This window comes from Suncus etruscus, chromosome 6 (genome assembly GCF_024139225.1).
Source record: "Suncus etruscus isolate mSunEtr1 chromosome 6, mSunEtr1.pri.cur, whole genome shotgun sequence".
In the NCBI taxonomy this organism is placed as follows: Eukaryota; Metazoa; Chordata; class Mammalia; order Eulipotyphla; family Soricidae; genus Suncus; species Suncus etruscus.
In genome coordinates, this window is record NC_064853.1 from 18,777,164 (window position 1) to 18,800,058 (window position 22,895).

The window sequence follows — 22,895 nt, forward strand, 5'->3', positions numbered from 1 at the left end:
TGATGTTTCAATTTTAGTGCAAAAGAGCTCATTTTCTCCAGCACAAAACACTAACGATAGACCTGATGTACTACATATGTGTCAATGCTTGCAATTTCCTATTAGCCTCTCTTTGAACTAAATGATTATGATTAGGTAGCAGAAAACCAATACCATGTATATAACAACAAAAATAAAAATAAATAGATATATGCACTTGGAAGCAAATAGATATTGCTTATTGAATTACTTTGTTATTTCATCTCATCTTTGCCATAAAATTCTACTGAAAGACGTAAGAGTTTCATGAGTTATTTTATTTTTTACTGGGGAGAAAAGGGAGTTGGGGTACATCTGGTGGTATGCAGGTCTTATTCTGGGCTCTGTGGCTAAGGGACCAATTCTGAGGTGTTTAGGGCCTCTATAAGGTGCTGGGAATCAAACCATGATAAGCCACATGCACAACAAGTGCTATAACCTCTGTACTATCTCTCTGGCCCCATAGTTGTTTTGTTTTCATTTTTGTCTTTTAGGGGGCCACACAGGTGGTGCTTGGGGTTGACTCCTGATTCTGTGCTCAGGAATTACTCCCAGTAGGCTTAGAAACCATTTCGGATGCTGGGGATCAAACCCAGGTCAGTTGCATGCAAGACAAACACCCCTCATTTAATTTTAAAGTCTACAATGTCAAGTTTCTATACTGTGTATAAAAGGTTTATAATATTTAAATATTTAAAGTTTATAAATAAGTATTTAAATGTTTATAATATTTAAATTATTTTCCCAAAATTTAAAAACAGAATATAGGTTATATATTGAATATAGACTTTTATGTTAACCATTTTTCTATTTTCACACCAGTAAACAAAACACTATTGATGTAATATCTAGTTAAAACAGCATTAACAGTGAATGATAACTGAAAAAAAGGGTCAAGATAATGGGGGAAGAATCTGATACTTTCAAGGTGGCAATAAAGTAGGAGCACTGCACATTTAAGACATTAATATTAAAATTATTCATAAATATAAAAACAAAATAAAAACAAAAATTTGTGGGCTATAGTCCACAAATGTGCTAGGAAGTTCTGAATATGATTAACTATATCCAAACATAAGGAGCTTTATATAATTTATTCCTTTATAAATGCAATGCATTATTAACACAATCAACTTTCTGAGAACTGACAACTAAAAGTATACAGTGTTCTAAGGGGCATTTTCTAAAGAAAATTTTCTAAGTTTCAGAACTTCAAATTTTGCTGTTTTCCATATTACTATCAACCTCTGTCCAGTTCTGAAATAACCTTCAAATCCAGTAACCTATCAACTTTGCATCTTCCTGATAGAATACACTGAATGGAACTCCTTATATCAAGCATCGTGCTTAAAGAACTTGACCTCTATTGCATCTACCTGAAGAAGCCTTAATTAGAGGCATTTATAAATTATTTAATATGATTTAGTACTTGCTGCAGAGAGCTCTGTCCAAAGCAATCACCCAACATTATTACTAAGGTTGCTAGATTGTGATACAAGTTTGAGCCAACTAAAGTCTGCTCCAAAACTTACGGAAAGACGTGAAGAACAATGTGCCTATATGCAGATACAAATACCATGACACAATATATATTGGGTCATCAACATCCATGTGTTGATATGGATGTGAAGACACTGGAAATTTCTTGAGTTGCTGATGAGAATGAAAAAAGTTTTTTCCACTTTTAGTCTGACTCTTTAGAAAGCTAAACATAGTAACCCTATGACCTAGTAATTCCATTTCATGGTATATCATTGAAGAAAAGATAGATATCTACATAAAAGCCTTTACCTAAATATTCATAGCCATATTATTTGTTATTTAGGCAATAAATAGAAACTGCTTAAATATAAGTTGAATAGGTTAAAAAAAAAGTATAGGTACACACACTGAAGTATTAATCACCTGAATTAAAATAAGTAAGTTTTGAGAAATGCTACAACATTGGGTGGCCCTTGAAAATGTTATGCTAAATAAGGGAATCTGGTATATGAATACATATTTTGGATGAATCAAGGCAAATTCATAAAGACAAGCCTAATATAAATGATGCCTAAAGCCCCTGGTACCCACCCCCACAATCAGAAAACCGAGCAACCCACCTCTGACACCTTCCTGGCACAAAAAAGTCTAGACTCCTCCACCAAGCTCCGAAAGAAAATAATAGCCACCAATACTTCCCAGGTTATCCAGTCCTGGCTGATACCTCTGTGATATTCTCAAAATGAAGGAGAGCAAAGTCTTCTTTCTGCAGAACCCACACCAGACAAACACTTCCCCTACACCCTCCAATAGAGATGACCCAGCTCAAAGAGTTGGCCTTTATCAAACCCCCAAGCCACCAGTTTGTTGTGGATCTATATATCCTAAAGCACGTGGCCACATTCTGCCAGCCAACAACTCAATAGTGATATCAGCCCAGAAGTATCACAGGAAATCTTGTGGGGATAGTTACACATAATCTACCAACCTCAGGGAGCCTAAACAATAACAAACACCAACCACAGTCCGGTAGAATTTTAGAAACTGACTTTAATAAAGCCTAGGAGAGATATTACAGTCCTTCCAAACTGACCTGTGTTGATCTACGTTTTCATCATTTTGTGTTGTCACAAGCAATATGAAGTCAATTTGTCTGTGCTTACATGGAAACAGGCTATCGTGGTTGGTGGGATATTGAGGACATTAGTGAAGGGAAGGTCACACTGGTAGTGGAACTGGTGGTTGGATATTTACTGCCTAAAATGACTGTGTTATGAACAACCTGGTAAATTATGGTGTTCTGACAAAAATTAGAAAGAAAAGAAAAGATAATGGTGGCTAAGAGGGGAAAATTAGGATCAGAATACAGAGGATCGATGAACATGGAGTTTCTTTTAGAAATAAGGACAAGAATTCTAAAATTTGATTGTAATAATATTTTTACAACTAAAGTATACTAAAAGATACTGAACTGTAAACTTTAAAAACTCATGAAATATAAATTATAATTTATATAATTTAAAAATTCTAGAACTGATAAAAACAGAGATACATGATTTAGATCTGTGACTTCTTTCTTGGAGAAATAAATTAATAGAACTGTATAGTGAATTTTTACAGAACTTCCTTTTCTATCAATAATCTTTATTTGAAGAAATACAGAACTGGATGCCATCACCTACATTTTGATACAGTAAGGATAGTACCAAAAGCTGAAAAATGATATGTTGTTTATCAATTATATTTAATATCTTTACCTCTTTTTCCTTAAGCAAAGCTTCATGTTTTTCTTCAAGTCTTTTCATTTCAAATGCCAGTGTATCTGCTCTTTTAGATTCAGAAGAAAGCTTATTGTGAAGGTCCTGAACCTTTTGTGAAAAAGGTAAGAGTTAAAAAGCCAACAGAAAATACTGAGTTTTTCTAAGTTAGAAGTCTGAATAGAGATAACAATATATAAATATAGTCTATTTCTAAATATCCATGAGCAAAGCATGTAGATGTGAGTTAATACAAAATTTAAGTTACCCATATTGTAATATTGGTAGCTTTGGGGGGGGGGCATACTTGGTGGTGCTAAGGGTTTAGTCCTCACTCTTTGCTCAAAGATCTCACTCCTGGTAGTGATTCAGGGGATCATGTGTGGTGCTGGGGATTGAACCAGGATCAACTGTGTGCAAAGCAAGCACTGTAACCACTAAAATATCTCTCTGGCTCTACATCATAATCTAGCAAACATAAATAAAATCCTGTTATTTATTTAAATTGTTAGAAAAACAGCAAAACACAGTAACTTAGGCTATTTGCATTTTAACATCAGTTACTAGAAATGCTACTAGACAGTAAAATTCACCCAAAATACATAAACTCAGAGAAGACTAAAAATTTAAATGACCTAGAACCTAGATAATTCAAACTAAATTATTAACCTTTCAACTGAAATGGCAGAGAACAAAAATAAATTGTGATTAAGGTCTTGCGAGCCAAGTTTCTTCACTTTTATATCATATTAAAGAATCAAATGGAACTAAAACATTGTGATCACTCTACCTTATCAATTGAAAATATTTATTTTGTTTTGTTTTTAAGCTCACACTGAGTGGAGATTGAGGGTTATTCTTGACAGTGTTTGGGGTGATAGCAGGCACTTATCAAAGGACTATGCAGTGACAGGAATCATACCTACGAGACTGCTCCCACATACAAAGCAGGAATTCTATCTAGGTAGCCCTTTGCACGACCTTTCAAGCTATATTAAAAATGTTGAGTTTCTTACCTGTCGTTTATACGTTTCTAACTGTGTGCGTGCTGCATTTGCTTTCTTTAATTCTTCTTCCAAGCTGACTGTATTATGCATGTACATCATGTTTGTTTCCTGCAAGGTTTTCACTTGTTTACGTAGGTCATTCAGATCTTGTAACTTCTGACGATATACCTCAACTGTTGACTCAAGTTTATTTGCTTTATCAGAGGTAGCCCTGTAATAATAGGACTCAAGTTTATTTGCTCTATCAGAGGTAGCCCTGTAATAATACCTAGGACTAACAGTTACTGTGTGATACTTTAGTCTGGCTGTAAAATAAATCTTCCAAATAAACTACTAGGTGAATGAAACAAAGGACAATAAGGCAAAATAAAAGCAGGAGAGAAAAACCATAAACCTTATGAGAATTTTGGATCACTCAGGCCCTAAATTGTCTGAAGTTCAACCTCTTAATGTTTTTAAGGGCATTTATATAAAAAATACCTTCTAGGTACATATTAAATTATTAAAATACTTTATATAAGAATAATATACAATAAAAATGATTTGTCAAGAATGACTGAATTTTGCTTTGGGCATAACATTCTAATATAGTCTAAGTGTCCCATAGCTTTGGAAGCTGACTAGTTTGTCTGGCAAAGCCACTTCCCATATAATTTTGGGCTTACCCCACCAATGGAGCTAGAATAAAAAAATCTCAATGGTGCATGCAGATTAAAAATGAACAGACTGTTGGGGCCAGAGCAGTGGCTTGGAGCAGTAAGGAATTTGCCGGCACTAGCCTAGGACGAACCACAGTTCGATCCCCCGGCATCCCATATGGTCCCCCAAGGAAGAAGCTATTTCTAAGTGCATAGCCAGGAATAACCCCTGAGCGGTACCAGATATGGCCCAAAAGAAACAAGCAAAAGAAGGAACTGACCGCCTCAAATGAGCATGAAACATTGTACAACAAAATGGTCAACCAAAAAAATATGAACAGAAAAGAACATATGGATTGTCAGCCTGCCTAACATTTTATAGGCAGAAGTTAATGTAAATTTTATTTTGTCAAAGACTAAAAAGAAATTTGAAATAATCGAAATGTTAGAATTCGTATATGCATATATCTGTAATTTATTCAATGCCAAATGCAGACTAGGAGTATGCCTGCCTTTACACATAAATTTCACAACATACTAATGGCTACATTATTTTTCAACTACAATTATCAAATAAGCAGAAAAGACAGGGAGTCTGGATAAGGAATCTAATTAATATTTTATATCTAGGGATAATTCTATGAGTTTCATATTAAAATGTGGAATACTCTGGAGTCTGGACTATAGAAATACATGAGGAAGGGAGAAACTGAAGGGTTTGGGAAAGCAAGAAAAGGCAAATGGAGGGTAACAGGGGCAGGGACCGCAGATACACTGGTAGTTAAGGTAACTATATCTGAACCACAGAAGCAACAAAACTGAAAGCATGAGATCCCAACTACAAAGACCAGCTTAAAAATGTGCCTATCAGGGAGGCAGGCTGGAGACTGGGAAGCAAAACCGAGGCACTGGTTAAGGAAGTTGACACTGGCAACAGAACAGGTTGGAAAACTACACCTGGAAGCCAACTATGAATGTCTTGTTAAGTCACAGTATCCAAGCAATAATAACAAAAACTGGATTACTAAAATGACAAATTAAAAACTCAATAGGAACATAGTTATGCTTAAATGTCTGTTAGCTAGGATCTGGTGACATAGCTCAGCAAGTAAGGCATTTTGCCTTGCATGCAGTTTTAATATCCAAAATCTCATATTGTTCCCTGAACCCCATCAGGAGTCACTGTTAATCACAGAGCCAGGAGTAAGCCTGAACACTGTTGAGTGTGGCCCCCAAACAAAACAATAAAAACAAATACGCCATACCTAAGAACGTCTATTTCATCTTTTAGGGCTCTTGTTTCTTCAGCCAGACTCGTCAATTCATCATTCTTGTGCTGAAATTCAATTAGTTGCTTTTCAAGTTCTTCACAGTGAACTCGGTAATCATCTTTGGCAGCTTCAAGCCTTGTGTCAAGAAAATAGGTATGTTTCAAGTTATTTTTTCTTAGTTAAATTTCCATTATATAATGGAATTTCAAGGCTTAGTTTCAAACCTCCCTGTGTCTAAAGTAATCCCACCCCCACACATGACCCTTCTCTATAGTCTCTTCTTCTACATCCCTCTCTCATTCCCTGGGTAACCAACAGGGTTTACACAGTCTAGGAGATACTGTTCTTTGCAAGTGTGAATAAATAATTATTTACAATGAAATTTCCATCATTTCTTATTGACATCATTTTAGCAAGATTTTCTTCTAGGCTTTTAAAACTCCAAATTAAAATTTAAAAAAACCACCTCAAATAATAACTAATAATAACAACCAAATAATACTTAGAAAATAAAGTATAAAATTAAAATGACAGGTAATTCAAATTAGTGTTAAAATTATGTGTAAACCCAAAAGAATTCAAAAAAGGGGCAGCAAATTTATAGATCAAAATGTAGTTATGTAAAAAATACAAAAAATTGGACTAATGAACATATTACTTCAATAGAAAGAGAAAGAATGGATAAAAAGAATCAAATTATATACTAACTATAAAAGCTATCTTAAAATGCTTATCAAACTAACTACTATTTTAAACAGAGGTTTCTAGATTGAATTAAATTTCAAATTAAATTTCATATACAAAAGGATTATCAGGGATAATGAGGGATATGTCATAATTAGGAAAGGATTAATGGAGAATACATAATATCATCAATATACAGAGGCATTAGGTAAATGTGCCACCAACACTAACACTTAACTAACACTTAAATATAGAATTTAAAAATAAAGTAAAAACTGAAATCCATAAGTATTGCTGAAGATTCTAACACCAGTCTCACAATCAATGACAAAACTACACAGAGTTTAAAACTGCAAAAGAAATCTGAGCACTATTAACCAGCATGACTAACTGATATATATAGAACATTTCAGTTAAAACAGACAAAACACATAATTTCATGTACACATGAAACACAATAAAACAAATGGTAAGCAATAAAATAACTATCAAAAATATCATGGACTGAAATCTCATAAAATGTTAAGTAGAAATTAAGTTAATGAGAAGTTACAATAGGAATGTTTGAAAAGTCTTAAGTAGATATCACAAAGAAAAACAAAATATATGTCAAAGTTACAATTTTATATTCAAGTATTCAAATATTTCAGTTATATATTTCAAAATATTTCAAACAATAGAAGGCAAAAAGCTTAGGAACATAACAAGATCAGTACTTAAAAGGTAAATTTACAGAGTGATAGCACAGTAGTAGGGCATTTGCCTTGCATGCTGCCAACCCAGGACGAACCCCAGCTCTATCCCTGGCATCCTACATGGTCCCCCGAGCCTGCCAGGAGCGATTTCTGAGCACAGAGTCAGGAGTCATTGCTGGGTGTGGTCAAAAAAAATTTTTTAAAAAGGTAAATTAACAGTTTCACAGCTTGTATCAGGAATAAAGAAAGACTTAAAATCAGTCATAAATTTAATCCTAAGAGGTTTGGGAAAGAAGAACAAAGTAAATCTAAAGTAAGAGGAGAGTGAAATGAGGGAAATGGAAAAAATCAAATTGAGAAATTAGCAGTAAGAAAATTGTGTTATCACCAGGAGACCCCAAACACAGAGCCAAGAGTAAGCCCTGAGCACTGAAGGGTATAGCACAAAAATAAATAAATAAATAAATAAATAAATAAATAAATAAATAAATAAATAAATAAATAAATAAATAAATACATACATACATACATAAATACATAACTAAAGGGGAAAAACACAGTAGGGTGTTTGTGCCTTGCAGTCAGACAACGTGTTCAATCTCTAGCACCACATCTGATACCCTGAGCAGCACCCCTGAGCACAAAGCCAGGAATAAGACCTGCACACTGCCAAGTATGAGCCAAAAAAAAAAAAAAAAAAAAAAAAAAAACTTGGAGCCCTAGTAACAGTACAGAGGGTATGGTGCTTGCCTTATATACAGCTCACCAAGGTTTGATCCCTATCACCCTATATGGTTCCCTGAGCCTGCCAGGAGTGATTCCTAAGTGCAGAGCCATGAATAATCCCTGAGCATTTCTGGGTGTGGCCTCCCAATAAAAACAAAATTAAAGTATTTGAAAACATTAATAACCCCCTTGTAATAGTTATCCAAAAGACTTAAGAAAACACAAATGGCCAGTATCAGAGATGAAATTGAATAAAATAGCTCTTATAATCATTAAAACAACAAAATTATGAAAAACTTTGTCCATATGCTAAACAATTAAATAAAATAAGCATTTACTCCGTACACTACATATAAACTAACAAATCAAGGGGGAAATATATCTTTAAAAAGTCCTTTGCTTTTCAATGGAAGAAATTGCATTTGTCATTAGTATCCTCACACAAAGAAAACCACAGGTCTAGATTGTTTTCTTTTATATATTCTATCAAATATTTTAGGAAGAAATAAGGTCATTATTACATAAACGTTTAGAAAATAGAAGAGAAGAAATACTTCTCAATTATTCCATGAGACTAGCAGAACTCTAATATAAAATCCTGGGGAAAAATTAAAAGAGTAAAAAGTTACAGATAAATATCTATTATGAAGACAGTCAAAAAAAATTACTTCAATTTAACCTTGACACATGTAGAAAAGATCACAAAATATGTTAACCACTGGAACCATTAAAGTGGTTATCCAGAATACAAGATTTTTTAACATTAAAATTTAATCATCTTAAAAGAATAAAAAGGAAAAACCACTCTATCTTTTCAAGATACAATAAAAAAAGACAAATTCAACACCAATTAAAACAAAAACTCTCAGCAGGTCACAAATATAAGGGAGCACTTTCAATCTAATAAAAAAGTATATTTTAAAAATATTCTATGGCTGGGCCCGGAGAGATAGCACAGCGGTGTTTGCCTTGCAAGCAGCCGATCCAGGACCAAAGGTGGTTGGTTCGAATCCCGGTGTCCCATATGGTCCCCCGTGCCTGCCAGGAGCTATTTCTGAGCAGATAGCCAGGAGTAACCCCTGAGCACTGCCAGGTGTGGCCCAAAAACCAAAAAAAAAAAAAATATTCTATGGCTATGGGGCCAGAGCAGTGGTGCAAGCAGTAAGGCATCTGCCTTGTGCCCACTAGTGTAGGAACGACAGTGGGTTCGATCCCCCAGTGTCCCACATGGTCCCCCAAGCAAAGAGCAATTTCTGAGTGCATAGCCAGGAGTAACCCCTGAGCATCACTGGGTGTGGCCCAATCCCCCCCCCCAAAAAAATTCTACATCTAGGTTCCTACTGGAGGTATATAACTGAGCATTTTCACCTCTATGACCAGAAACAAAACAAGACGTTTCCTTCTACTCCAAGAAGGAAAATAAAAGGCAGAAATAACAAAAATAAGATACAAAGTTTTATCAACAGTAGAGTAGAACATTATAGATGCATATAGAAGCAATAATTAGTTAAAAATCTTTGCAAGACATTAAATTCTTAAAGCATACCATAATAAAATAAAGTATATCAATATGCAAGCATCAATTTCACATGATAGACATCAACAGAAACTTTTCAGAACAGCTTTTAGCTTCCTTTATAGAAGAATAAAATACTTGTGAACAAAGTTAACAAGACATACAAGACTATATACTAAAAACATTACAAGAGAATGAAAGATTTAAGTGAAGACAGAAATTCAGTAAGTTACCAATTAAATGTAAACCAAATCATAATCAACCACAAAAAAGGTTTTTAGACAAATGAATTGGCTGTCAATTTTATGTGGAAGTGAAAAAGAATCAGAAGAACTAAAACATCAAGTGACAACTATTTCAGAGTGCTTATACTACTCAATAATAAATAATTTATCCTAACATTACCAATTTGAAGACTATAACTTAGGCAAAAAAGCAGTGATAAATCATAATACTATCTAATTTTCAGTTATATGCTTTTCATAAGGTACCAAAGTTAATTGACAAATGAAAATAATATCTTTTTAATTAAACAACTAGCATTCGTAAAGAAAATAAAAACAACAAATAATCTTATTACCCTTTCAATCAAATGAATTCAAGATGAAAAATACACCTATATGTAAAAATCCAAACTATAAAATATCCAGAAGATGATACCAAAAAGTATCTTCACAGCATCGCAACAGACAAAACTTCTTCAACAATACATATAAAAAAAATCTCTAAACTTAAAATAATGAACAATTAAAGTTCAGCTAAGAACTTTTACTATTTGGAGATATTTAACAAAAAAGTAAACCAGAAAATAGGTAGGTGAAATATTATTACATTATATATCTGATCAAGGATTTTTACCCAGATACTTTTAAAACTGCTACAACTTATTAATAAAGAAAACCACATTTAATAAGTTAATGTAAAGAGACAATTCATTATGTAAGAAATGTGACCATTAAGCATATGAAAATGAGTTTATCACATTCCCATTTTTCAGAAAAATACAAAGGCAAGTCAAATTGGATACCTGGAACATTCCCTGGAACAACTAAACTTAAAAGACTGCTAGGTTTGAATTATGGTACATAGGTAGAGCAACTAGAATAGCTAAGAGCATATATTTTTCCTGGGGAATATACAAAATAGTATAACCACAATGGAAAAGGATTACTAACAAGCTTTAATTTTAAACAGATTACAGTATTGTGTAATTCAGCAATACTGTTCTATATTTTGCAAGCCAGAAGAACTAGAAAGTTGACCAATAAAAAATTACATTACAATGTTCACACCACTTTTATTTATATGAGCCAAAATCTAGAAATCCAAATGCCCATCTAAAGCAAAATAAAGAAAACATGGTATACTAGTGGAATGTTTAATACAGTGCAATACTCCTCAACAATGAGAATTTATTACTGATACATTAAAAAAACATATGGGTCAATTTCAATGCATACTGAGCACAAAAGCTATTACCAAAGAATTCATAAGTATGACTGAAGTTAACTTAAAGTACTAGGTGACAGAAAACGAATCTACAGTGTAAAACAATCAAAAATGTTATTAGCCCATAAGAGGGCATAAGTGAGTCACACAATATACCTTTGTTAAAGCACACACAACTATACTGCCTTTATTCAGATATCAATATGTTATTAAAAAAAAGTAAAAGAACCATAAACATACTGAAGTCTAGTGTTATAGAGTTGTTGTTTTTTTACACAGGTCTGAGTTAACCATTTAATGATTCCTGTTGGAATTTGTTTCCTGTTGGAATTTAGCTGGAGCACAAATGAGTAAATATAAATCCGCTATGGGGAAGGAAGCCAGGATTTTGCTTGTTAACAATATGGAAATGGAGAAGTTACAATATGGAATTGGAAAAGACTGGATTGACCCCTAATAAAACAAAGATGTTAATGTAGACTCAATGCACAAAACTACAGATGTAAACCCAAACTGAGATCTATGTACAATGTGTATACATGGGCAAGTGGATTTCCTAATACTGTACACCAAGGTGGTCACAAGTAATGGAAGGAAAATCACCTGGTGCACAGGCATTTGTTGGTCCTACCCCCAATCACATTTAAAAATTATATCTGAATTGAATGAAGGAGATTAGGGTTATTGCAAAGTTGGGAAAGAGAAAAAAAATAGGTAAGTCTAATTTTCTGACAAGAAAGATCAAAGTACTCAAATATATGTGCAACATGTTGAAAGGAATACTGGGATAAAAAGAGATTATCTAGTGATAAATCTAGACATTAGAAGCACAAAATAAATGATAAAAACAATAGATTTCCAGTTTCTTGAATTATAATCCGTTACTAAGTCAAATGCAGAATCCTGGGTTAGATTATTAATCCAACATAAGAACACTGACACTAATAGGATTTAAACATGATTTGTAGACTAGGTAATAATTTATAGCAATAGTAAATTCCTAATTTTTGTTTTGTGTTTTGTTTTGTTTTTTTGGGGCCACACCCGGTAACGCTCAGAAGTTGCTCCTGGCTTGGAGGACCATATGGGACACCGGGGGATCGAACCGCGGTCCATCCAAGGCTAGCGCAGGCAAGGCAGGCACCTTACCTCTAGCGCCACCACCCGGCCCCTAAATTCCTAATTTTTATCTCCATCATCTGGCTTTAATGCATGACCTTGCTCTTACAAAATGCCCATCAAAGTATAAAGAAGTAAAAGGGTATATGGATCTAAATTACATTCCAAACTGAAAAAAAGATATGCATCTATATGACGCTATGAAAGCTTAAATATATTTAAGTAAAATATATTTAACTGTATGCAGCAAATGGTAAATCAAATAGAGAAAATAAAAATATTGTTGACAGAAAAAGGCATAGAGAAGAAACTTGCATTCCTACAACTTCTTTGTATGTTTAAAATGAACAAAAATATGTAGAGGAAAATTAGACTCTTTCGAAGTCTGAGTGCAGCCATTTAAGTCTGTGGTCAACATACAAAAGATGTTTAGGAGTCAGGTGGGCACTTTTTTTAAAAGAAAAATAAAAAAAATTGCATCGTTTGGGGTTTAGGTTTACGTCTGGGTTGTGCAGGGAGACCACATCCAGCAATGCTCAGGAATTACTCTCGCCAGTACTGGAGGACCATACAGGATGCCTGAGCTTGCACTGGGGCCACCCATATGCAAGGCTTATGCTCTACCTGCTGGGCTCTCTCTATAGCCCCAAGTTTACAGGCTTCCCTCTTCCACTTAAAAAATTCCCTCCTCCATTGGCTCAGCAATCAGACTCGGCCTCTATCACACGTAATTTTTAAATGGTGTTTTATTTATTTTTGAGTTTAACCTATTTGGAATAACAGGACATACAAGGGCAGAAATGTACACACACCATTATTTTAAGTAATTTAAATTAGTGCCCTTAACATCTTTACAATGCTTACTATTTAGTTTCATGAGTTTTTAGCTACTTGCTTAATATTAATTATTCTACAGAATAATTTTCACTAAATGAAATAAAAGCTACCTGTAGTTTTCTTCCTGTAATTGTTCTAGTTGGAGTTGTGCATGAAAATACTTTTTTGCCACCATTGTATTGGGGTCATCAAAAGATCCATCCAACTGGTCAAGTTTTTCATTCATCATCTCATTCTCAGAAACTAGTGAATTCTTTTCATCTTGAAGTGCAGTCACCTATAAAACAAATTAACATAAGTCTGAATGTCTAAAAAGCTTAGTCTGGCTTTTATTCATGACTAAGCCAACCCATAGACTGGTCACTTTAGATAATTTCTAACATTCTTTCTAACGCAAACTGAGTCTAAAAATGTGGGTCAAACAAAAGCAACCAAGTCAAGAAGAAACAGAACCAACAGATACAAAAAGACTATCTTCAAAGTGCTTTTCCTGCATTGGTTTTGGAAATTTTTTTCTAAGTCTCTAAAATTTGATGTGCAAATAAACTTAAGGGAAATTCGCTCCCACTTGAGGTATTAAATTATTTGGGGGATGTTGCAACCTGGTAAATTAAAACAGATCCATATGTGCATAGTATTATAATTAAGATCATATAAGAAATTGCTAAACACATGTTCTACCTGGGAACAACATACTTTTAATCAATTATCAATAACATAATAACTGAATTGACATATTGAGATCTCTGCTTAAAAGGGTAGAAACATGTAACCTAAAAATCAATAATTTTTTTAATACAGATGCATTTTTACTTATGTGTTTCAGCAACAGGCAGTTTGCTTCATTGGTTTTATTTTTTCCATTAAAAATATTTTTTCAAATGTATAACTATAGTGTGGCTATTGAAGCCAGTAATCTACAAATAATTTTAAGGTAAATCTGGACATGCAAACTGTTTTCTTGAGGGAAGGGCCACACCCAGCGGCACTCAAGAGTTACTCCTGGCTATGTGCTCAGAAATCACTCTTGGTAGATTCTGGGGACCATATGGGATTCGGGGAATCGAACTTGGGTCTGTCCCAGGTGGGCCACGTGCAAGGCAAATGCCCTACACTGTGCTAACTCTTTGGCCTCCTGGACATGCAAATTTCTTTTTTTTTTTCTTTTTTTTTTTTTGGTTTTTGGGCCACACCCGGTAACGCTCAGGGGTTACTCCTGGCTATGCGCTCAGAAGTTGGGGGACCATATGGGACACCGGGGGATCGAACCGCGGTCCGTCCAAGGCTACCGCAGGCAAGGCAGGCGCACCTTACCTTTAGCGCCACCGCCCGGCCCCATTATTGCACGTATTTACTCTTTATATTTTCAATAAATATAATGCAATAGTTCAATTAGTGAGACTATATATTGACACACTAACAACAAGAACTTCAAATAGAGAAACTGCCTTAAACACTGTTTAGATAAGTTACTTTCTAAACTCTGTCCTCCAAATGACAAATGAGAATGAGAAACAAAGGACAGGAAATGGTCCCAAGACACAGGAGAAAACACTAAGTTCAAGGCATGCATTACTATCATTGAAGCAGTTTATCTAGGTTGCGTCTTGTGTCAGCAAATTGCTTTTCCAAGAAAGTTGGGGACTCATGGTGCTTTTCATGGGGATGTATATAATATCTCCTCATTTGAATTTAGTGAGTTTCTTTCCTCAGCACTGACATTGTGGGGAATGAAGTTCATAGCTTAGCGGATGACTTATGACTTATTGTTTTTCTACCTACATGGCTACTGTTATTTGTCTTGTCTTTTCTATCTTTTTTTTTTTTTGGTGATCAAGATAGTTTTTATTGAAACATATATAAAGATGTAGAGAGAGAGAAAAAGAAGGATGTCTTCAAGAGAGAATATGAGCTTCTCCAGAGTGGAAATAGGCAAAGAAATAGAGATAGAAGATAGAAAAATAAAAAAGAGAAGTCAGCAAAATACAAGTTTAAGACAGAACACGGACTTAAAGAGCAAGCCCTTTTCTTCTTGAAATTTAATGACTTAAGCATAACATAGGCTCTGGCATCAAAAACTTTTAAACATTTTTAACTCTTACTTTTTTTTACAAATTTGTAGTCTAGTTTATGGATGGTGTTTATAATAAATCATTCTATAGTACAAAAAAAGTCATTTTCCAAGCTTAGCTATTGTCTGTTATGTTTTTATCTCCATTTGGTCTAAATTTGCAATGTTGACATGAATACAATGTTTTCTTTTAGGAGACAGCTCAAGCTTTTTGGGGGGGGAGGGGCACACCTGGTGATGCTCAGGGGTTACTCCTGGCTATGCACTCAGAAATCGCTCCTGGCTTGGGGGACCATATGGGGCGCTGGGGATTGAACTTTGGCCAATCCTGGGTCAGCTACGTGCAAGGTAAACACCCTACCGCTGTGCTAGCACTCCAGCCCCCAAGATTTTATAGTCAAGATGTCTAATTGGTTCCATAGTAGACATGTGCTTCTCTAGACATGACTAGAGAGTGGGAGTGGATAGTTTTCCCTCTGAACTAAGGCTATTATCTTGCCATTCCAGAACTCTATACCACTGTATCTGATAAGGAAGTGGGGAGAAGACAAGTGGAGAATTAATGCAACATTTTAACACAGAATTTATACCAGAATTAGGTCTGAGAAATTTCTGAACCATATACTATATGGTGAATATGTATCCTCTGCGTATCAGACATCCCCAATTCAGTGTGTGACCCTAAAAGCCATTGCTTCTAACAGGAGAAACTGGACCCTCAGACAGTCTTTTCCATTTCTCCACAAAGAAAGAAAATGAAGAATAGTCAAAGGGGCAAATTTCCTTCTGGTTGGATAGACTGTGTGGAAAGTTTAAGGTTTTATTATTGCCCTGAATGATCAAGGGGAGTGACAGAGCAGCGGGTGCCTGCTGGTCACCTGTCTATAACAAGCATTTAGGATGCTTGCCTGGCACATGACAAAGCTGGGTTTTATCCCCAGTATCCCTATAAGGTCCCCGGAGTTTGCCAGAAGTGATCCCTAAGCATAGAACCAGGAATAACCCCTGAGCACTGCCAGTTGTGTTCAAAATATATAAAAACACTTAAATTTCTTAACATAAAAGTATGGTTTCTTTAGTAAGAATTTCTCAGGAAACAAAATATACTTGAATATCTTACATGTTACTTGAGTGATACAATTCTCTAATTTTTATGTGAGTTATTCTTGAAAGTAGATATGATCTTACATGGGAAAAATTGCAGAAGAGTCACACCCATGTGCATTATAATAAGTGAGAGGACTATGGTTAGAAAAAGTGAAAGAACAAGCAGGTTATCCCCAAAATTTGAGACCTACTTTGTTCATTTATTATTGAAGATCAAGTCACAGACTCATTCTAATGCAATCACTGCACCAACTAGCTAAGTTATTGGCCCTATCAGTCTAAAAATTGATTTGAGTAAAGGTTATGTCAATAGATATTCCTTAAATTTATACTGTATAGTCATCTATTTAGATCATTACCTGAATAAAATATGCATTTATATACAGCTTATTATGAAGATCATTTAACTTTTTGTATGCTTCCTTCAAGATTTAATGTATAACTTCCACTTTTGTATATCCACATACTATGAAAAGTAATACTTTATCTGAACAGATACAATGCACTTGTATGAGAGACCCTGTTATGAGTGATTTATATACAATAACTCATCAAATCCTCACAATGAATCTTGATGATATATACCAATTTCGTTCCATTTGTCAATAGAAGAAAGCTTAATTATAAAGAAATAGAGTTATTTTTTCCTGACTATAAAATCAGTTAATAACCAGTTAGGAGATGTTATTTGATATTATATCCTTTTTTGTTTTGTTTTGTTTAGGGGCCACAACTGGTAGTATTCAGGGCTTACTCTTGGCTCTATACTCGGGGATCACTTTTGAAAAAAATAACTCACATTTTTCAATTTATGGAAAAAATAATTATGAAATATGTCTTAAATATCCATTCAAGTCTCTAACAAATCATCTTACTGTTCATCCACCCCAAAAAAAAAACCTTAATAACACTTTCACAATTAAAATAATGCCTTCATGGGGCTGGAGCAATAGAGCAGCAATAAGTCATTTGCCTTGCACGCGGCTGACCAAAGATGAACCTGGGTTCACTTCCCAGCATTCCATATGGTCCCCCAATGCCAGGAGCAATTTCTGAGCACATAGCAAGGAGTAAGCCCAGAGCATCACCAGGTATGGCCCAAAAACAAACAAACAAAAAATAAAGTCTTTATAAATTTGAAGAGGAAATTTTCTCAGATCCAATTCCCTTCCCAAACCTGCATATCTAGCTCTTGGCATCTTTGCTTTAGTTCTTCTTTTTCTCCCACTGCTTCCCGAAGTTCTTCCAAGGCCCGTTTAAGCTGAAACAGAAAGTGTTCCAATTCTTAATAATTATACTTTAATGTCATTTGAAAGATAAACTTTTATCACAGCATATATGTTGACACTGGAAAGACACACAGATTTTTAAATTTACCTAATAATAATTACATCCTAATTTATTCGCTTGTGTAAATAATGTTTATGGTATCATTACATTTAAGGCTAAGAGAAATAAAATCTTATGTTAAACATTGTGGAACTTTTCATTTATTTCAAGAAGGGAGGAATTGTGCCATACCAAATTACAGTGGTTGGAGATCAAACTTCGGTGTTACATACAAGACAAGGGCCTTATTTCCTGAACTATCCCTTCTGGCTCCATTGTAGTATGTGTAAATAAAAGAGCTTTAGAAGGAAGTATCACAGAAAAATTATGACAACCATAAAAAAATTAACACACACACACACACCTGGTGAGATATATACACACATACTCTATCTCTCTCTCAAAAGAAAACAGTGTTGAAATCTTTGCCTCTTTTTCCTCTATCTTTACATACACACACACACACGCACACACACACACACACACACACACACACACACACACTCTGAGGCGAATGTGCATTGTGAACTGGCCATAAAACAGGAAAAAGAAGAGAGTCTGGAGCACAGTGCTTGAGCAGCCTCTCATCCTGATCAGGGCAGAGGAGAGCCACTGCAACAATAATCATATCATCTCATGGGGTAAGTCTGAACTTGGTCAAAGTTCTGAATTGTCTACCGTCTCATACAGACAATAAACATCTAGAGTATATTTGAACAAACACTTGAAATCATTCAACTCTTTAAATATGATTGTAAAGGATTGTGTAACAGTAAGAAACTTTGGGGTGGTCAACACTACATGTATTTAAGAAAAATCTATGATAATACTCATATCTTTCAGAAAAATAAGCTTGCAAAATGGAAGAGTATATTTCTGTATATGCTTCCTATGCAAGCCTGCTCATAGTAATGGTAGCACTTTGTCACTATGGAGCTTCCCTTCATATTCTTATAATAACTCACCTGTTGCTCTAATTCTCCAACAGCATCACTGGTAGGATTGCTCAGTATTTCTTTACTCATCAACTAGGAAATTAAAACAATACAGTTTTAAACACAATAGACGGGTGCCAAGTGGTTAAAAAAATACATTTATCTGGAAGGACAGTAAAACACTTGACAATTTCCTTGCATTAATTTGATGATCTTTAGTTTTTTCAAATAAAAATTACAGTGGAGATTAAATAACACGATACTCAAGTGCTTAGTGAGAACATTTTAGCTATGTTTGACATGCATGAGAATATATTTTATATATTTAGATGATAAAAAGTTATAACTCAAGTTTAAAAAAATCAATGACTATATAAAACCCTAACATTGGAATAAAAAAATTCCATAAAATAGAAACACTGTCAAAATACAGCCCTCAAACAAATAATAAGGCAAATCTCCTCATTTAAGAAGTCAATTTAAAAAGAGAAGACTGGCATTCCATTCTGGAGTCATCCACAGGCCCATTCAAGATGCAAAGCTTATACTCTACTTTCTAGGCCACTCCCCTCCAGTGTTGTCTACATTCCAACTCTGGCTGTATGATCTTTTCTTTAGCTTATTTATCTATTTTTTCCCATTTTTATTGGGTACTATGACTTACAATACTATTAATGATAGTTTCATGAATACAATGTTCCAATGCCACAGCTGCCACCAGTGCTGTCTATGCTTCCCTTCACCTATCTCTTTCCAGCCAGCCCCTCTGCCCCTTCTGCACCCCAGCCAAAGGACACAGCCCTGTATGGGATTGTGTAACAGTATGGGGAGAATTATGAAAAACTTGGCCAAAGTTAAAGGTGTCTGAATGCGCAATACCTGAAAATTCCCATTCAAACACATAAAGAATGCAAAACATTTCTAACAGTGTGACATCCAGGGATTAAAAAAGGGAGAAGTCTAAGTGGGAGAAGTGTAAGCAGCCCAACTTTGGAATACAAAAATGAAAAATGCCAGGAAGGAAAGAATAGCAGGGGCTGGGAGTGAAGACACAAAGAAAGAGGAGAGGGACTGGTAACACAGAGGTATTGGGGCATTGGTGAAGGGGACCTTGGATTCTTGGTGGTGTAGAGATGAGATAATTATACAGTAAACCTGTAAGAGCCAACACTACTATAAAGACATGTACCAAACTGGAATAACAAAATTTAAGCAGTACGTTTCATGAGGATGTGGAGTGCTAATGATTCAGGAAACTTTTTATCATGGGTGGAGGGATTTAGATACTGATGATGGGTTTGAAGTTAGAATCTTGTATGCCTAAAACTCTCTGTACATCATGGTGTCTAAATTAAAATACTACTAAAAAATAATAAATACCCAAAGACAAAAGGTGTAGTATATAAAAAAGTTTTCATAAGATTATTTTTGGAATTGTTGTATATAAAAGTATTTTCTTAGAAGGTTCTTTTATATTTCAGAGAAGGGGGAGATGAAGCCTCATCCCCCATCCTTTCTCCCTAGGTAACTTGACCTTACCTGCAAGACCCCGCCCATTCCTGGGAGGGGTCTTGGAAAAGGTAGATAAAGCCTTTGACCCAGGGGATTGGGGACTCTGCCTTTTGGTCTTTGGCCAGCATGGAGGTCAAAGGGAAGATGGCTGAAAGAAGTTAAGATGCAGGACAAGCTAAGAATAGCAAATGCTTAAAAGGTTATGATATAGGTCACACACATGTGGTGGATAGGGTATGAATAAAGTTGATGCTTCCTGATGACTGTCTCTGGATGAGTGATTCCGTTCACCTAAACCTGGGACCCGCCAGCTGTATGGGGGATGAAGCCACGTGGCCATGGCCTAAGAATAAAGGCCTCCATCCACCTCCATTCAGATCCATCGTTAATTATTTAATGCAACGAAAAGGAATTGAAAATTGTTTTTCAGTAGGAAATTGACCCCAATTGGATATAGTGGATAGGTAAGAATACGCCAAACATTTGACCATGGCCAAGGGAAGCAGAAACTCTGGTGGTGGTTGTGATCCTGGCATGTTTTATGCAAGAAACCCCGACCATTAACAGAGTGTTTTTTAACACCGCCTTAAATAAAATTAAAATTTAAAAAATAAATAAATAAATAAATAAATAAATAAATAAATAAATAAATAAAAGAGGTCCAGTTTTATAGTTTTCCACCCTATGGTTGCCATATCCTTTAGGGCATCAATTACCTCCCTCTGTCTCTAGGGAATCCCACATTTTCTTAGAACTAGTTTCCTTCCTCAGCTGCTTTACTAAATAAATATAGAAATCAAATTCTACCAAAAGAAGACTATGGTTAAAAAAAATATGACAGGAAAGCAAAGAAGTTTTAGACACAATAAGAACTTGAATTTAAACCACAATGCAAACTCAGACCACTAACAGTATAAAACACTTTATGGGACTGTCTGTGGTGCCCTCTAAAGTACGTTTCTTTCAAATTGCCACGCTGATTTTTCCCCTAGCTCTATCTCCATTTCATGTATCCTTTGTCTTTCAAACTGATTTTATGAATTACTTTATGAATTAGTATGCGCTGTGTAAATTCTAAAACTTGTGGTTCAAATTAGATAAGACTGACTTAAAGGCATGTTATTTGAATTTTGGCTCCCCCAAACTAATTCCCACCATATGAGCTCACAATTTTAGCACTGTGAGAATACACACAGAGAAACACACACTTTAAAATTTAAAAAAAAAAATAGCTGACACTGGGTGAGGAAAATAAATTAAAATTTCAAATAGGCAGAGATTGGTTTATTCTATTTAAATAATTGGTTTATTCTGTTTATCTGAAAAATTTGACAATAGTCTTTTAAAATTGAGCCTGAAGTCCTTAAATGCTATTAGAGGGGAAAGAGGAAGAAAGATAAACATATCTATTCCAAAGAGCAAGTTGATACATAAAAATACATTTCCATAAAATTTATTTTTAAAAGCTTTCTACAATTAGGCTTAAGATCTTCAAAGAGGTGTACATAAGGCAAGTTACCTCTTGGATAGCAGTCATGACCACATGTTGAACAGACTCTTCAAGCGTCATTATGTTTTTTATATGTTCTAAGATTTAAAAGAATTGTATATGAATTAACATCTACTAATAGTACTTTACTTTAGCCATTAAGTTAACACAATACAATTTATTCAATATAAACTTAAGGCAAAAAACATCTCTGCAAAAAATATACACAATATGTGGAGTAAATTCATATGCACTAAATCAACTCCTAAACTCTTAAATACATGACATTTTATTTCACCAGCTATTTAGTTCACTTTAGGGTTTCTCAAAGACGAGACATACAAACAGCAGCTATAAACACCACCTCAATATTCACCAAGTCACACTTGAAGGTGAGGTCTCACTCCTAAACCTCCACAAACACCCAGGCAATAAGCTAAGTTGATTTGACTATTTGAAGAGAAAGAAAGGAAATACAACAACCATGTGAAAAGCTTAGGGAGACCATATCGGATGTTAGCTGCATGCAAAGAAAATGCCCTCACTACTGTTCTAATCATTCTGGTCCCAGAAAAAAGTTTTCATTTTTTTGTATTCATATGAGATGATGGATGTTAACTAAACTTATCACTGCAATTATTTTATAATAAGTCAAATTGCTATGCTGTACACCTCACTATTTACTGTTCATCAAACTGGTTAAAGATGAAACATTGTCATACCTTGATATCATTTTAAAATGGTTGCAATGAAACATAACATGTGTAGAAGTTGTTTACATTATGAATATTTCTATTTTTAATTACTAAAGGTTGTTTTTATTTTTCTCCTTACCTATACAATTAACCTTAAAAACAAAATTTAATTAGAGTATCTTGAGTTATTAACATGTTGGTAACGTAATACTATATCTTTATATTCACTATTCATCAAACTTTATATATCCAGGAATTAAATGTATTTATTTTTTAAATCTGAAGACAAAAGTAAGAATCAATGTTTATAACTAAAGAGAACACAATATATTATACCCAAATTTGATGAGGGCAATAAAATCATAAATTTAGGATGAAAATGAAAGCCTAAACGAATAAATATAGCTAGCATATGAAGAACTGATTCATAAGGAAAAAGTAGTATAAGTAGCAGATATTCAATTCTACTAATAGAAGAAAATCAAAGTCAGAAGTTATTCATGCAGAAGTCAAACAAACATGCTTAGATTAAGAAAAAAGATGTTAAAAAGAGACAGC

The 22,895-nt window shown here is 34.5% G+C and overlaps 1 protein-coding gene across 1 annotated transcript in view; it reads right to left on the minus strand.

The window, feature by feature from the left end:
* Window positions 1-22,895, minus strand: part of HOOK1 (hook microtubule tethering protein 1) — a 67,016-nt gene that overhangs the window by 19,064 nt on the left and 25,057 nt on the right. The window contains exons 6-12 of the mRNA XM_049774583.1: window positions 21,673-21,740; window positions 18,672-18,734; window positions 17,555-17,638; window positions 13,310-13,476; window positions 6,168-6,308; window positions 4,274-4,475; window positions 3,258-3,368 (exon numbers count right to left, since the gene is read on the minus strand). Of these exons, the coding sequence (XP_049630540.1) occupies window positions 3,258-3,368; window positions 4,274-4,475; window positions 6,168-6,308; window positions 13,310-13,476; window positions 17,555-17,638; window positions 18,672-18,734; window positions 21,673-21,740 (836 nt within the window). The remainder of the gene's footprint in view (window positions 1-3,257; window positions 3,369-4,273; window positions 4,476-6,167; window positions 6,309-13,309; window positions 13,477-17,554; window positions 17,639-18,671; window positions 18,735-21,672; window positions 21,741-22,895) is intronic.